The sequence below is a fragment of the Cyclopterus lumpus genome, chromosome 22, assembly GCF_009769545.1.
Source record: "Cyclopterus lumpus isolate fCycLum1 chromosome 22, fCycLum1.pri, whole genome shotgun sequence".
Classification (NCBI taxonomy): domain Eukaryota; kingdom Metazoa; phylum Chordata; class Actinopteri; order Perciformes; family Cyclopteridae; genus Cyclopterus; species Cyclopterus lumpus.
In genome coordinates this window covers 21,536,096-21,553,066 of record NC_046987.1, presented here as the reverse complement: position 1 = coordinate 21,553,066, position 16,971 = coordinate 21,536,096, and the positions used below count along the sequence as shown (strand labels likewise).

Below are 16,971 nucleotides of genomic sequence, written 5' to 3'. Positions count from 1 at the left end.
GGTCAAAGTTCACATGAACATCACGCTGTATAGAAGAAGACTTGAAACTAGAGATTGAGACCATAAACTAATGTTTACAATATTTACTGAGGGAATACATCAAGAGAAGTAGTCATTTATATAGACTTCTATACAACCAGAGGAGTCGCCCCCTGGTGGTCAGGAGAGAGAATGCAGCTTTAACACATGAAGCATAGACTTCTATACAACCAGAGGAGTCGCCCCCTGGTGGTCAGGAGAGAGAATGCAGCTTTAACACATGAAGCGTAGACTTCTATACAACCAGAGGAGTCGCCCCCTGGTGGTCAGGAGAGAGAATGCAACTTTAACACATGAAGCATATACTTTTATACAACCAGAGGAGTCGCCCCCTGGTGGTCAGGAGAGAGAATGCAGCTTTAACACATGAAGCGTAGACTTCTATACAACCAGAGGAGTCGCCCCCTGGTGGTCAGGAGAGAGAATGCAACTTTAACACATGAAGCATATACTTTTATACAACCAGAGGAGTCGCCCCCTGGTGGTCAGGAGAGAGAATGCAACTTTAACACATGAAGCATATACTTTTATACAACCAGAGGAGTCACCCCCTGGTGGTCAGGAGAGAGAATGCAGCTTCAACACATGAAGCAGTGACTTCTATACAACCAGAGGAGTCGCCTCCTGGTGGTCAGTAAAGAGAATGCAGCTTTAACACATGAAACATAGACTTCTATACAACCAGAGGAGTCGCCCCCTGGTGGTCAGGAGAGAGAATGCAGCTTTAACACATGAAGCATAGACTTCTATACAACCAGAGGAGACGCCCCTAGGTGGTCAGGAGAGAGAATGCAGCTTTAACACATGAAGCATAGACTTCTATACAACCAGAGGAGTCACCCCCTGGTGGTCAGGAGAGAGAATGCAGCTTTAACACATGAAGCATAGACTTCTATACAACCAGAGGAGTCGCCCCCTGGTGGTCAGGGGAGAGAATGCAGCTTTAACACATGAAGCACATACTTCTATACAACCAGAGGAGTCGGACGTTGAAGGAAACATTCAGGTCTAGATTCCCTTTCTATCTGCAGGAGGAGTCATTTGCTGGTCTCCATCCAGTGGGATGATCCATCCCGGTAACAGTGATTTGTCATTGTACTCCTTAGCCGACAGGAATGGCCCGAAGCTCTCGGTAAATAACCCGTGACGAGCCTCAGAGTCTGCGTCTTCATTCGGGACCTTTGCTCATGTTGCTGAAGTGAGCGCTCCTCTGACGGGACATTGTTAAACTGCACCTGGTCGGGTTACGACGCTTTACATCAAAAAGGACAAACAAAGGCACAGAAAGCCTTATTTCACGCTGCTGTTCCTCAAAGATATTTTACATTTCCCATATTTCTGTCATGAAGTCTCACATTCATCTTGGGAAAAAGACAAAAACCATCTGGAGAACTTTTATTCATACGGACATGTTAGCACAAGCCATTACTTTGGTTTATATATTTAATAAATCATCAAACTTTATTAGACTAACTTATAAAAGGGGCTTTTGGCTGCTTAATGAGCTCCATTTTTGTAAAATATTAATGGTTCAACTGTGGGGGGGGGGGGGGGGGGGGGGGGGGGGGGGGCAATTAGATGCTTTAGATACCAACCTTCCTGTTGAGGTGCACACAGATGTCGGCGCGCATGTCCTTGGGACAGATGGACAAGACCTGGAAGACAGAGAGAGAGAGACGGGTTGGATGGAGGTGAAGAGGTCAAGAGGTCAAGAGATCAAGAGGGTCAGGACGTGATCTGCCTGAGCGGCGGATGAACACATTACATTTCCTGTTAATTCTTCACAATAAAAGCCCCTCGTTAATGTTGGCTGCTTCCTCACTGCAGTATTAATAAACGTGTTTAACTGAAGAACTCCCATTGAATAAATAACCTGTGTGCCTTTTGTTATTTGTACCTTTGGGAAAGCAAACCCATCTCCACCATGGATTTATTTATCTTATGGATCTATAAATGAACAATTAATTCTTATTTTTCGACATATACAGACAGATACGTTGATATTGTCGAAAGCCAAGTCTCTATTTGATTACAGTACGTGACGATATCGTGGTATTTATGCGTCATAACTGTTGGTTCTCCACAAGGAGCGTTTACCTGTGTGCAACCAGAGCTGCTGCCACGTGATTGGTCAATACGACTCATGGAAGACCAACGGTCAACACTTCTGATAATAAAACAGATACCTGCAGTCACATGCAGATATCTGTTCACAGCACCGTGATGTGTACGCGGCATCTTGCTCAAAAGCACTTCAGCAGAGAGCCCCCCCCCCCCTAGCGTTGCTGCCTCCATTCATTTCCTCTGGACACAAGTTTGTGCCTGTTGTCTCTAAACTGTGAATCTCTTTGTCCAGCTCATTACACCAATTCTGAGATCCAGTCTCGATTAACTGCAGAATTTAGGTACAAAAAACGACTAATTATCATCCCGTCTTTCATAATCCGGCCTAATTAGATACAAACGAGCCGCACCACGAGGAGGCCACACGTCATCCGAAGGCATCAAACACCACTCGTTGGTAAATGGCCTTTGCTCCATTTAAAGTGGAGGATGTTAGTGGCCCCGAGACGCTTCTTTTGGGTGTGTGCTCGCATAAACAGCTGACTGTGCATAATGCCACGGCTCCCCCGAAGTGACACGATGCAGCCGCTAATTGGGCCCAGCTCCGGCTGCGAGGTGTTTATACAGAGGGCTGATGTCTCTTTAAGGGTGGGTAATTATCTCTAAAAAGAAGAAGGAGGAAGGGAGCCGGAAAGTCAACCGCAGAATGCCGAGAAAACCAATTAGACGGAGAAAAAATATGACGAGATTCTACGACGTAATAAATTGTGTTTCAGCGCCAAAAACCTCCCCACGAGCCATCTGAGGTCACAGGGTCGCGTCCCAATTCAGCAAATAAAAACCAAAAGTCTTTATTATCCAAAATTGATTTAATTCCTAATATTCCTCCCGAGCCAGAAAGGCCTCAAAAGCAACCGCGTTTAATTTGGATCGGAAGAGGACAATTAATGTTAAATTACAATAAAGTTATCAGAGGTTTCCCAGTGATACAGCCACAGCACTTACACCATTTAACATAGAATATATACAGTTTAGTTTATGAACTTACACTTACATTTTATTGAATATTTATAAAATTTTGAAATTTTTTTTTTTTTAATGGATGCTAATTTTAAATATATATATATATATATATATATATATATATATATATATATATATATATATATATATATATGTGTTTTAATCTCACGTACCCCCTGGAGTGCCTTCACGTACCTCATTTTATTATTATCATTTTATTATTATTATTATTATGTGGAGACATTTGTAGTTTTACAGCAGCAAAGTGGACAGGGCAATAAAAGAACTACAAAACAACTCAAATAATATATAAATAAAATGTCATCAGACCGAACAGTTGGGTTTAACTGTATCGCAATAAGAACCTCGGTGTGACCCCACGGAGACCTTTGCCCTCTCACCTTCTCCGTGTCGATGCCTTTGGACATGGACCAGGTGGACACGATGTAGTCCATCACGCGCTCGCTGAGCCCCGTGGGGACCTGGTAGAGCTTCAGGAAGTCACGCACGTTGTTGAGCATCTCGTGGTAGCGGTTGGTGTTGGCGTACATCTGCTGGAAGATGGTGGTCACGTTTCCAAAGATGGTGGCGTAGAGCAGAGCTGGAGGGGAGGACGGAGGAGAGGGGTGAACACACACACACACAATACAGTATATATAGATATATATTTATATCTGTTGAAGCACTTAATGAATACAAATCTGCCCCCTGTGAGTGGAAGTGCAGTTAGAAAACTCCCGAAGGTCTTCAATGCTGATAGAAGTTACAAGCTGGAGGAACCATGCATGCAACTAATCATACAAGTGGTTAGGTCCTGTAGTTACTGGGCCTGGACCCAACCGAAACACTCAACTTCAATAAAGGGATTCAATGAGTTGTTCATTTAATAAAATCAACTTTCTTGAATGCCTCTCTCTGTGTGCAGCAACAGAGCCTCAGGGCTGCTTCTGAGAGGCTGAACTGTAACATGTGGATCGAAGCCAAACATTCTGTTAGATAAATGCACGTTGTTAAGTTTATTACTGTAATCCTTCACAGCCACATATGATGTAATACTATGACTAGGCTAATAAATCTGTGCGGTGTCCGAACGCAACGATTCAAATTTGAACGTCATCGTTATGAATTATGCTTCAAGGCTTCCACGGAGGATCTTTAAAAAAAAAATGACCCTGCAGTAAGTTGACTTTTGGTTTCACACGGGACATGAACAGAGGTCTCCTGGGTGAAAGTCCTGTTTTACCTGTGGACCACAAGCTCCTCCCTACACACACCTGGTGGTTCGTATGTCACCTGACAGCAGGTGTGTGTGTTCACGGTGGCTTCCTGTTAAAGAGACGTTGAGGAGCAGAGCTTTCCTACTTAGCGCCTCACTCTTCTGTTTCCATAGAGACCTCGCCTCGAAATAGTTCTCCCTCTTTTTTCACTTCCACTGCCTCCTTCCAGTAAATAGAAATGACAGGAAGAGAAGAAATAATAGGTTTTCAAGACTTTGGGGTGAAAAGGGAATTGATATCTGATGACGGCCACGAAATGAGAGAGGTGAGGAAGAGTGACCGTGTCCACAGGCCTCAGCTTGACAAGTACTCGCTAAAGGCAATCTATTGGTTTTGTGTGCAGGGACACGAATTGTCCGTTTTCTTCGTCATGACAACATTATATTAAAAATGAAGTAAGGTTGAGGTTGCACAAACACTTAGTTGGTGAAGGAAAAACATCAACAGATCCACCAACAGTTAGGTTTAGACAACAAAACCAACAAGAGTTAGGTTTAGACAACAAAACCAACAAGAGTTAGGTTTAGACAACAAAACCAACAAGAGTTAGGTTTAGACAACAAATCCACCAACCGTTAGGTTTAGACAACAAATCCACCAACCGTTAGGTTTAGACAACAAAACCAACAAGAGTTAGGTTTAGACAACAAAACCAACAAGAGTTAGGTTTAGACAACAAAACCAACAACAGTTAGGTTTAGACAACAAAGCCAATAAGAGTTATGTTTAGACAACAAAACCACCAAGAGTTAGGTTTAGACAACAAAACCAACAAGAGTTAGGTTTAGACAACAAAACCAACAAGAGTTAGGTTTAGACAACAACGCCAACAAGAGTTATGTTTAGACAACAAAACCACCAAGAGTTAGGTTTAGACAACAACGCCAACAAGAGTTAGGTTTAGACAACAAGACCAACAACAGTTAGGTTTAGACAACAAAACCAACAAGAGTTAGGTTTAGACAACAACGCCAACAAGAGTTAGGTTTAGACAACAAAGCCAACAACAGTTAGGTTTAGACAACAAAACCAACAAGAGTTAGGTTTAGACAACAAAACCAACAAGAGTTAGGTTTAGACAACAAAGCCAACAACAGTTAGGTTTAGACAACAAAACCAACAACAGTTAGGTTTGGACAACAAAACCAACAAGAGTTAGGTTTAGACAACAAAACCACCAACAGTTAGGTTTAGTCAACAAAACCAACAACAGTTAGGTTTAGACAACAAATCCACCAACCGTTAGGTTTAGACAACAACGCCAACAAGAGTTAGGTTTAGACAACAAAACCACCAACAGTTATGTTTAGACAACAAAACCACCAACAGTTATGTTTAGACAACAAAACCAACAAGATTTAGGTTTAGTCAACTAAACCAACAACAGTTAGGTTTAGACAACAAATCCACCAACCGTTAGGTTTAGACAACAACGCCAACAAGAGTTAGGTTTAGACAACAAAACCAACAAGAGTTAGGTTTAGACAACAAAACCAACAAGAGTTAGGTTTAGACAACAAAACCACCAACAGTTAGGTTTAGACAACAAAACCACCAACAGTTAGGTTTAGACAACAAAACCAACAACAGTTAGGTTTAGACAACAAAACCAACAACAGTTATGTTTAGACAACAACGCCAACAAGAGTTAGGTTTAGACAACAAAACCAACAAGAGTTAGGTTTAGACAACAAAACCAACAAGAGTTAGGTTTAGACAACAACGCCAACAAGAGTTAGGTTTAGACAACAAAACCACCAACAGTTAGGTTTAGACAACAACACCAACAGTTAGGTTTAGACAACAAAACCAACAAGAGTTAGGTTTAGACAACAACGCCAACAAGAGTTAGGTTTAGACAACAAAACCACCAACAGTTAGGTTTAGACAACAACACCAACAGTTAGGTTTAGACAACAAAACCACCAACAGTTAGGTTTGGACAACAAAACCACCAACAGTTAGGTTTAGACAACAAAACAAACAACAGTCAGGTTTAGACAACAAAACCACCAACAGTTATGTTTAGACAACAAAACCAACAACAGTTATGTTTAGACAACAATGCCAACAACAGTTAGGTTTAGACAACAAAACCAACAAGATTTAGGTTTAGACAACAAAACCACCAACAGTTAGGTTTAGACAACAAAACCAACAAGAGTTAGGTTTAGACAACAAAACCACCAACAGTTATGTTTAGACAACAAAACCAACAAGATTTAGGTTTAAACAACAAAACCACCAACGGTTAGGTTTAGACAACAAAACCAACAACAGTTAGGTTTAGACAACAAAACCACCAACAGTTATGTTTAGACAACAAAACCACCAAGAGTTAGGTTTAGACAACAAAGCCACCAACAGTTAGGTTTAGACAACAAAACCACCAACAGTTATGTTTAGACAACAAAACCAACAACAGTTATGTTTAGACAACAAAACCACCAAGAGTTAGGTTTAGACAACAAAGCCACCAACAGTTAGGTTTAGACAACAAAACCACCAACAGTTATGTTTAGACAACAAAACCAACAAGAGTTAGGTTTAGACAACAAAACCACCAAGAGTTAGGTTTAGACAACAAAGCCAACAAGATTTAGGTTTAGACAACAAAACCAACAAGATTTAGGTTTAGACAACAAAACCAACAAGATTTAGGTTTAGACAACAAAGCCAACAAGATTTAGGTTTAGACAACAAAACCACCAACAGTTAGGTTTAGACAACAAAGCCAACAACAGTTAGGTTTAGACAACAAAACCAATAACAGTTAGGTTTAGACAACAAAACCAACAACAGTTAGGTTTAGACAACAAAACCAATAACAGTTAGGTTTAGACAACAAAACCAACAACAGTTAGGTTTAGACAACAAAACCAATAACAGTTAGGTTTAGACAACAAAACCACCAAGAGTTAGGTTTAGACTACAACGCCAACAAGAGTTAGGTTTAGACAACAAAACCAACAACAGTTATGTTTAGACAACAAAACCACCAAGAGTTAGGTTTAGACAACAAAACCACCAAGAGTTAGGTTTAGACAACAAAACCACCAACAGTTAGGTTTAGACTACAACGCCAACAACAGTTAGGTTTAGACAACAAAACCAACAAGAGTTAGGTTTAGACAACAAAACCAACAAGAGTTAGGTTTAGACTACAACGCCAACAACAGTTAGGTTTAGACAACAAAACCAACAAGAGTTAGGTTTAGACAACAAAACCAACAAGAGTTAGGTTTAGACAACAAAACCAACAACAGTTAGGTTTAGACAACAAAACCAACAACAGTTAGGTTTAGACAACAAAACCAACAAGAGTTAGGTTTAGACAACAAAACCAACAACAGTTAGGTTTAGACAACAAAACCAACAACAGTTAGGTTTGGACAACAAAACCAACAACAGTTAGGTTTAGACAACAAAACCAACAACAGTTAGGTTTAGACAACAAAACCAACAACAGTTAGGTTTAGACAACAAAACCACCACCAAGATGTTTGACCTTCATAAGTGAACACAATAAAATAATTAATCATGAACGCCAAACAAAGCAACAACGAGGAAAGTTATAATGAACAAAACCTCATAACAACATCCAGTGGACCTTTTGAAAGGTGGGGCACCGAGAACTGAAAAGGTCTGTGAAAGTAAAGAAACACTAACAGTTCAACGGTTCTCCGAGGAACATTAATGTCGAGCTGCTTGAGCCCGATAAAGGAAATACTCCGGCTCCAGTAGCCTGATTGGACGATAAGAAACAGTTCATAAGTACTCGGGCTACAGTTTAAAGCTGTCACTTCAATGCTATATTTGTGATCTGACATGTCCCTCGTGGCTCCATTTGTTTAAATATGTCTCTGCCCCCCCCCCCCCCCCCCCCCCCGATGAGGACGGGGAGCAGTTGAAGAGCTTTATTCCGCTCAGATTGATTAGTTGATGGAGCAGCCTGGAGAGGGGGGGGGGGGGGGGGGGGGAGACGCTGTCAAAGGCTCTCGTCAAGTGGAGAGAGAGAGTCTTCTCTGAGGAAACAGTGTAACATCTCCTCTGTGTTGCTGCACGTGGACGTCGCTCAGTGTGGCGGCTCGCTGCATTCAGGTCTGGTTTGATTTGTTTTTGGTGAAAGCAGTCGACGCGCATCACTTCCTGTTTGAAGAGCCGAAAGATACGTTCAATCAGGTGCAGCATTATTACACTGTGGCAAAGATAATTAGATTAATTATATTACAAGGTATGTTTACACATGTTGCATTTATGTAAATGGTAAAATAATAATAATTTATTTATCCTTCTGCAACTCTTTTGTTGTTGCTTCTCACTTAATTTATCATTTTACATTTGTTTAAAATTAAATTTTTGTTTAGCCGTTTCTGGCTGTCCTTCCGAAAAAAGAATGATGGATGAGTCCAACCAACGTTGATTTATGGATCCCATAAAGTATTTAAAACCCAAACAAAGATCTTCTCCTCCACTGAGATGAATACTTGTGTCGTCTAAACCTAAACAAGTTGTCTCCTGTGGAAACAGAACTTTATTTTGAAAAGTCGGTTTGCAGAAACTGACACGTGTTGCTGGACCAGTGGACAGGAAAAAAAAACTAGATTATCCGTAAGATCCCGTAGGAACCGTCATATGACGACACGCCAACAAACGTGTGGTTCTAATTCCCCTTTTCTTCTGCTTTTAATACATTTGTTTAAACGTGTGTGTTTTGTCTGTAGCCTTTTGAAGGTCTGATGATGATCCTGATGATCCTGATGATCCTGATGATCATCATGATCATCAGGATCATCAGGATCATCGTGATCATCGTGATCATCATGATACTGATGATCACGATGATCCTGATGATCACAATGATCACGATGATCCTGATGATGACGATGATCACGATGATCCTGATGATGACGATGATCACGATGATCACGATGATCCTGATGATGACGATGATCACGATGATCACGATGATCACGATGATCACGATGATCCTGATGATGACGATGATCACGATGATCACGATGATCCTGATGATCACGATGATCACGATGATCACGATGATCACGATCATCACGATGATCACGATGATCCTGATGATCACGATCATCATCGGGATCACGATGATCATCGTGATCACGATGATCCTGATGATGACGATGATCACGATGATCACGATGATCCTGATGATGACGATGATCACGATGATCACGATGATCCTGATGATGACGATGATCACGATGATCACGATGATCACGATGATCACGATCATCACGATGATCACGATGATCATCGTGATCACGATGTTGATCCTGATGAAAACAGAAAGACGTAAATAACCCGACGGCCTCTTTCTTTCAGCTCCTTGTTCAGGTGTTTCTTCTGGATTCACCTCCTATTCTCTCGCTTTAGCTCCCAAAGGGGAGAGTTGTTGAAATGAGACGAGCAGCGCTGGATGATTTAATATTCCAGATGCAGGATAAAAACTACACATAAAAAAAATCAGTAATTGAGCATTTTAATTGTGATGATAATGGAGCCGAGCGACCTGAGGCCGAGTTCCTCGTGTCGGGGTTTATTTTCCTTTTTGCGGGTTTTAGGAGGAGTTTGTGATGATTTGTCAGAGCGAATGAGTCTGAAGGACAGAAGCCTGTCAGTCAAGCAGGAGGGACGGAGACCCCTTGTCACCGCCCGGAGCCCAGAGGCTGTCAATCAAGACACGCCGACGTGAAGAGACAACCAACTCTCTCTCTCTCTCTCTAATAATGGTTCCAGTTCACAGTCTAGGAGCCCGCTGAAGATATTACGATGCACAAGTAATGACTTAAGATCTTAAGGCAAAAGAAACACCTGAACACATCTTTGTTACGCAGGAAAACCAAAATAACAACAGAGTAAAAAACCCAGAGAAAGCGCCGCGGGCCTTGAGGAGCCGCTGAGCTCCATTCGCTGCTCAGCGAGCCGGCGTCCAGGTCGGCGTCATGACACACACAGGCCAAACAACAACAACAACAACAAATAAATTAGAAGCTACGGTATAAATCTGTTTTGACAAGCAGTAATTGTGCATCGAGCGCCGTCTGGGTTAGAAAAACATTCGGCCTGATTGTCTCCACACAAGTATGGAGTCCTGGAGGGGCGGGGCTAAACACGGCTCACATTGTTTACCTCTTATTAGGTCAACTTAGACTACTTATTGCTGTGAAGGAAATTATAATGGTTTGAGGGGGGGGGCTGATGTGTGAGAAATGTCTGTGGCACTGAATGCAGCTTTAACACATGAAGCATAGACTTCTATACAACCAGAGGAGTCGCCCCCTGGTGGTCAGGAGAGAGAATGCAGCTTTAACACATGAAGCATAGACTTCTATACAACCAGAGGAGTCGCCCCCTGGTGGTCAGGAGAGAGAATGCAGCTTTAACACATGAAGCATAGACTTCTATACAACCAGAGGAGTCGCCCCTGGTGGTCTTTAGAGAGAATGCAGCTTTAACACATGAAGCATAGACTTCTATACAACCAGAGGAGTCGCCCCCTGGTGGTCAGGAGAGAGAATGCAGCTTTAACACATGAAGCATAGACTTCTATACAACCAGAGGAGTCGCCCCATGGTGGTTAGGAGAGAGAATGCAGCTTTAACACATGAAGCATAGACTTCTATACAACCAGAGGAGTCGACCCCTGGTGGTCAGGAGAGAGAATGCAGCTTTAACACATGAAGCATAGACTTCTATACAACCAGAGGAGTCGCCCCCTGGTGGTCAATAGAGAGAATGCAGCTTTAACACATGAAGCATAGACTTCTATACAACCAGAGGAGTCGCCCCCTGGTGGTCAGGAGAGAGAATGCAGCTTTAACACATGAAGCATAGACTTCTATACAACCAGAGGAGTCGCCCCCTGGTGGTCAGGAGAGAGAATGCAGCTTTAACACATGAAGCATAGACTTCTATACAACCAGAGGAGTCGCCCCTGGTGGTCTTTAGAGAGAATGCAGCTTTAACACATGAAGCATAGACTTCTATACAACCAGAGGAGTCGACCCCTGGTGGTCAGGAGAGAGAATGCAGCTTCAACACATTTCATATTGAAGCACCAGCGCCTGGGAAACAGTGAGAGGAGCTGAGGTGTTTAGGAGACTGTGGCACAGCAGCCAATATGTGGGGCAGGTTATTGTTGCATAAGGGTCAGAAGGTCAGACGTGGACGAATGAATTGAGGAACCTGGTTTTACAGGTTCATGAAGCCACTTTAAAGCCCTCTTTCCTAGTGAGCCAGGAGGCGGACGATGTCTCTCAGAAACGCTCGAGATGCAGAAACTGAACCGACGGCGTGCGCCTTCACATCTTCAATTACAAAGAGCAGAAATTTTAGAAAATTATCACAAAAATAGGAGCGAGTGCTTCTTCACTGCGGGTACGATTGATGAATATTAAATGAAAGAGCATTCACCGCAATTACAACTGGTGCTAATTATGGGAAATGGGGTGTGAATCACCACACACGCACATACACACACACACCTGATATTGATTATTTATAGCAGAGATCTCATCCCTGGTAATGTTTTTAGTATTTAGCTGTTTTTCCACTAACAGCCTGCTGATAACTCAGCACACTTGCAAACATGTGCCAATTAATGTGCTTTAATAATCTGTACACACACACACACACTGCTCTGCAGGACAACACCAGATGAAGCATGCAGCGAGGTGTTGGACCTTCTGCAGCCTCCAGAGCAGGTCCAGTGCTCCTTCACACACATTCCTCTCTACTGGAGCGTATAAACAAACCTTAGAGCTAAATGACACATCTGTAAAGGTTTCTCCACTTTAAATGCCGTGTTTACCAGAGATGTGTTAGAGGTTTCTTGGAAAAAAGCATAACAAAAAAAAAGCTTTTCCTCAACCCTGAAGTGTTCTTTTTTTGCCTAACTTGTGACTTTTGAAAACACCGTTCTCACGACACGTGTTGCTGGACCTTCGTAGGAACGTGCCCGAAGGTCGAGGAGTACGTTATCGTACGAGCTGCAGGAGGACACACACAGCGGTCTCCTGGGTCAAAGTCCTTCAAAGCTCAGCAGAGGGTGTTACTCTAGTCCTGGATGGGCCTCCAGTCTGCATCAGGTGACGCCGCTGCAGACATTGATCCACCTTCCAGCTCCTGGTTTCGTCTGACTCTAGCTCGGGAGGATCGGAGGTCGGCAGTTAGCAGGCGTGTGTGTGTGTGTGTGTGTGTGTGTGTGTGGGGGGGGGGGGTGGGGGGGACGGGAGCAGAAAGACTCTAAAACTCAATTTTTAATTGAATGAGTGAGTGAGTGATTGAATAAGTGATTGAATGAGTAATTGAGTGAGTGATTGAGAGTGATTGAGTGAGTGAGTGAATGAGTGAGTGAATGAGTGAGTGAGTGAGTGAGTAATTGAGTGAGTGATTGAATGAGTAATTGAGTGAGTGATTGAATGAGTAATTGAGTGAGTGATTGAATAAGTGATTGAGTGAGTAATTGAGTGAGTGAGTGATTGATTGAATGAGTGAGTGATTGAATGAGTAATTGAGTGAGTAATTGAATGAGTAATTGAATGAGTGAGTGAGTGATTGAATAAGTGATTGAGTGAGTAATTGAGAGTGATTGAGTGAGTGAGTGAATGAGTGATTGAATGAGTAATTGAATGAGTGAGTGAGTGATTGAATAAGTGATTGAGTGAGTAATTGAGAGTGATTGAGTGAGTGAGTAATTGAATGAGTGAGTGAGTGATTGAATGAGTAAGTGAGTGAGTGATTGAATGAGTGAGTGAGTGATTGAATGAGTAATTGAATGAGTAATTGAATGAGTAATTGAATGAGTGAGTGAGTAATTGAGTGAGTGATTGAATGAGTAATTGAGTGAGTGAGTGATTGAATGAGTGAATGAGTGAGTAATTGAGTGAGTGAGTAATTGAATGAGTGAGTGAGTAATTGAGTGAGTGATTGAATGAGTGAGTGAGTGATTGAATGAGTGATTGAGTGAGTAATTGAGTGAGTGAGTGATTGAATGAGTGAGTGAGTGAATGAGTGAGTAATTGAGTGAGTGAGTAATTGAATGAGTGAGTGAGTAATTGAGTGAGTGATTGAATGAGTAATTGAGTGAGTGAGTGATTGAATGAGTGAATGAGTGAGTAATTGAGTGAGTGAGTAATTGAGTGAGTGAGTGAGTGATTGAATGAGTGATTGAATGAGTGAGTGAATGAGTGAGTGATTGAATGAGTGAGTGAGTGAATGAGTGAGTGAGTAATTGAGTGAGTGAGTGATTGAATGAGTGATTGAGTGAGTAATTTAGTGTGATTGAGTGAGTGAGTAATTGAATAAGTGAGTTAATGAGTGAGAGCCTCACTGAGGTTTTTCACTGTGGGAACAATTGAGGATCATAAATTAAAGAGTGGGAAAGAAATTCACCGCGATTACAACTGGAGATAATTATGGGAAATAACACACACACACACACACACACACACACACACACACACACACACACACACACACACACACACACACACACACACACACACACACACACACACACACACACACACACACACACACACACACACACACACACACACACACACACACACACACACACACACACACACACACACACACACACACACACACACACACACACACACAGGATTTCTTTAACTATAGTTTTGTCTTCATTATTGTCTTTTCTTGTTGCAGTTATCGTTTTCCGTTGTTGTTGTTGTTGTTGTTGTTGTTGCATCGATTCCCATCAACTCCTGTGCCGGCTACTTTTGTTCCGGACTCCAGCACAATCGATGCCATCTAACTACAAATATTAATATTAATAGCAGACGTTGAAACAGCTGTCAATAAAGCACGAAACAAAACATTTGATTTGCAGGAAACATTTAGAAGACGTGCTCGAGATGTGAAGCCGGGCTCGTTTGATCCAGAAGCCCTTTTGTTGCAACTTTCAGGCAGATGTTTCTCTTGAAGTGCTGGCCAGTTGCCAGTTGCCATCAATAACCTCTCAGCAAATGTACTTATTTCCATCTGGAAGTCTGTTGAGCTGCAGTTCGCTCATTTACTCGGATTATTATCCACCTTTCAGTTCCTCCATATTTTTGCTCAACCTGCTCCTGCTTCAAAAGAAGCAATAAAAAAACTCCCCGAAATAGGAGTAACAAGGTTCCACTCCACATAATATATCAGCGGGTGCTCTTTTTCTGCGGTTGCCATGTCGACAAGTTTGCGAGGCAGGTCGGGGGGGGGGGTTGAGGTTTCCCTTCTCCCCCCCAACACATCCATCCATGCAGCTGATTGCTTCTCTCTGCTCTCAGAATCACAGCATTTGACAGGTAGAAGTGCGATCCGAGTTAATGTCCTGCCGGGGTCAGATCGGCATGCCGGGGGGGTAAGAGGGAGCCGGGCGGGTTCCTTAAAGGTTGTGTCAGTCTATCCTTCCAGGAAATGGGTTCCACTAGGACGCGGATCTCCAGATAAATGGCTACACAGTGTCCTGCCAACCCCCCAACAGGAGGGACTCTAAAGGGGGCACTTCACTGATATGTCACGAGGGAAGTCCGTGAGCTTCGGCTTGGAAATTCATCACCAACAGATTTAATCACAGCTTTGAAATCATATTAAAAAATACCAGCGTGCTGCATGTTGTGTTGTGGCGTATGGGATCCTCTGAGGCTCCAGAGGTTTGATGCTCGTTCTCTAACGGCCGAGGCGAGCAAAACCCTCACGGACAACCGGGGGTCATCTGCATAGAGTCGACTCCGGCTGCATTGATGCTGAGAGCTGAGGGCTTGAACACGGGTTGCTTCCTCTAGAACCCTGCAGGAGGACGGCTGTGATTAAAGTCCTGGTAGGCAGCCACAGCTCATGATCTCAATGAACCGTGTCCACGCTACTTTCTACATGCCAGGTGCCCTGAATGGAACCACGTAGAGGTACACCATGCGGAGCCGGCCGGCGTGTCAGTGCTCATCACCAGACGGGTTAAAGCGGCTTCCTGCCCGACGTCACTTCTCTTCCACAACTGCACATGTTGCACGGACACCCAAGTGTGTGTGTGTGTGTGTGTGTGTGTGTGTGTGTGTGCGTGTGTGTGTGCCCTCTGCTTTGCCTGCAGCATCGAGTCGCTTTGCTCCAAAAAGACCTCGTGGTGACAAAACGCCGCGAGGGGAAAAGCCAGAAGATGACACGCGTCCGTTATTCACGTGCCGAGGAGCGGCGCCATGTTTAGTGTTCAGTCACGAGTTACGAGGCCGTGACTTTCTAACAAGGTGCCGAGGGGATCGACTGTAATGCAACCCCCCAAAAGGACAGAGGGACGCTTACAGTATCGAGGCACACGGGAAGGTCACGATAACAAATACCACTCCGCTGCCGTCAAACTGCTGTTGGAGTGGGCGGCTCCCAGGAGGCCACGTGAGGAAGACGGTGAATATGAAGCAGCTGCTGGAAAAACTTTTGCAGAGTTGTTTTGCAGAGGAAGAGAGATCCCAAAATAAAACTCACAGAATACTAAACTCATGTCCAAACACAGCTTCACAGCTATGGTCTGTACGGCAGAGAGCCTGGAAATCAAGACCGTGACCTGTTACCTCTCCTAAAGATTACTGAATAACCTCCGTGGACATTAATAACGCTGCTTCCCCGCAGGAGTTATGAGTAAAAACATACATTGAAGCCCGGAGATGACGAGTATTTCCTCAAGGACTGAACTTTGTACTAAATTTGAGTAAATTCTGCAAAGTAACACAACCAAAAACAGGGAGAGAGGAGGTGGAGGAAGAGGAGGGAGGAGGAGGAGGAGGAAGAGGAGGAGGGAAGAGGAGAAGGAGGAGGAAGAGGAGGAGGGAAGAGGAGAAGGGAGAGGAGGAGGAGTGGATCTGATCAGGGAGCACATGGTCCCCTCCTTGGTGTTCAGACTAATCCTGAACTTGATGAGTCAGAGGAATAAAGACAGGAAGGAAGTGAGAGGACTGAAATAATGAGGGAGGACAAGTGAGGAGACATCGTGGAGAGAGAGAGAGAGAGAGAGAGAGAGAGAGAGAGAGTGTGTTGGCTTTTTATGGATTAATCGCCTCATTATTGCTGCTGTCAGAGAGAGAACGAGAAAGACAACGAGAGTGAGGGAGCGAAAGAGAGACAGAAGAGAGAGAGAAAGAAAGAGAGGGGGAGAAAAAGAGAGAGAGGCCACACACAGTACAACCTCCCACAGCATCCAACAAGATAATACCCAGCCCTCCCTCTCTCTCCCCTCCCTCTCTCTCCTCCCTCTCTCTCTCCCTCTCCCTCTCTCATCTCATTGTTTCTATGCGTTTATCTCCTCTCTCTCTCTCTCTCTCTCCCTCTCCTCTCCTCTCCTCTCTCTCTCCTCCTCCCTCTCTCTCCTCTCTCTCTCTCTCTCTCTCCTCCCTCTCTCTCTCCTCCTCCCTCTCTCTCCTCCCTCTCCCTCTCTCTCTCCTCCCTCTCTCTCCCTCTCTCTCTCCCTCTCTCCTCCTCTCTCTCCTCCTCTCTCTCCTCCTCCCTCTCCCTCTCTCTCTCCTCTCTCTCT

The 16,971-nt window shown here is 43.5% G+C and overlaps 1 protein-coding gene across 1 annotated transcript in view; it reads right to left on the bottom strand.

Moving 5' to 3' along the window:
- The window catches only part of kcnh5b (potassium voltage-gated channel, subfamily H (eag-related), member 5b), a 112,465-nt gene that overhangs the window by 31,610 nt on the left and 63,884 nt on the right, over window positions 1-16,971 (bottom strand). Inside the window, exons 9-10 of the mRNA XM_034562786.1 lie at window positions 3,528-3,727; window positions 1,635-1,694 (exon numbers count right to left, since the gene is read on the bottom strand). Of these exons, the coding sequence (XP_034418677.1) occupies window positions 1,635-1,694; window positions 3,528-3,727 (260 nt within the window). The remainder of the gene's footprint in view (window positions 1-1,634; window positions 1,695-3,527; window positions 3,728-16,971) is intronic.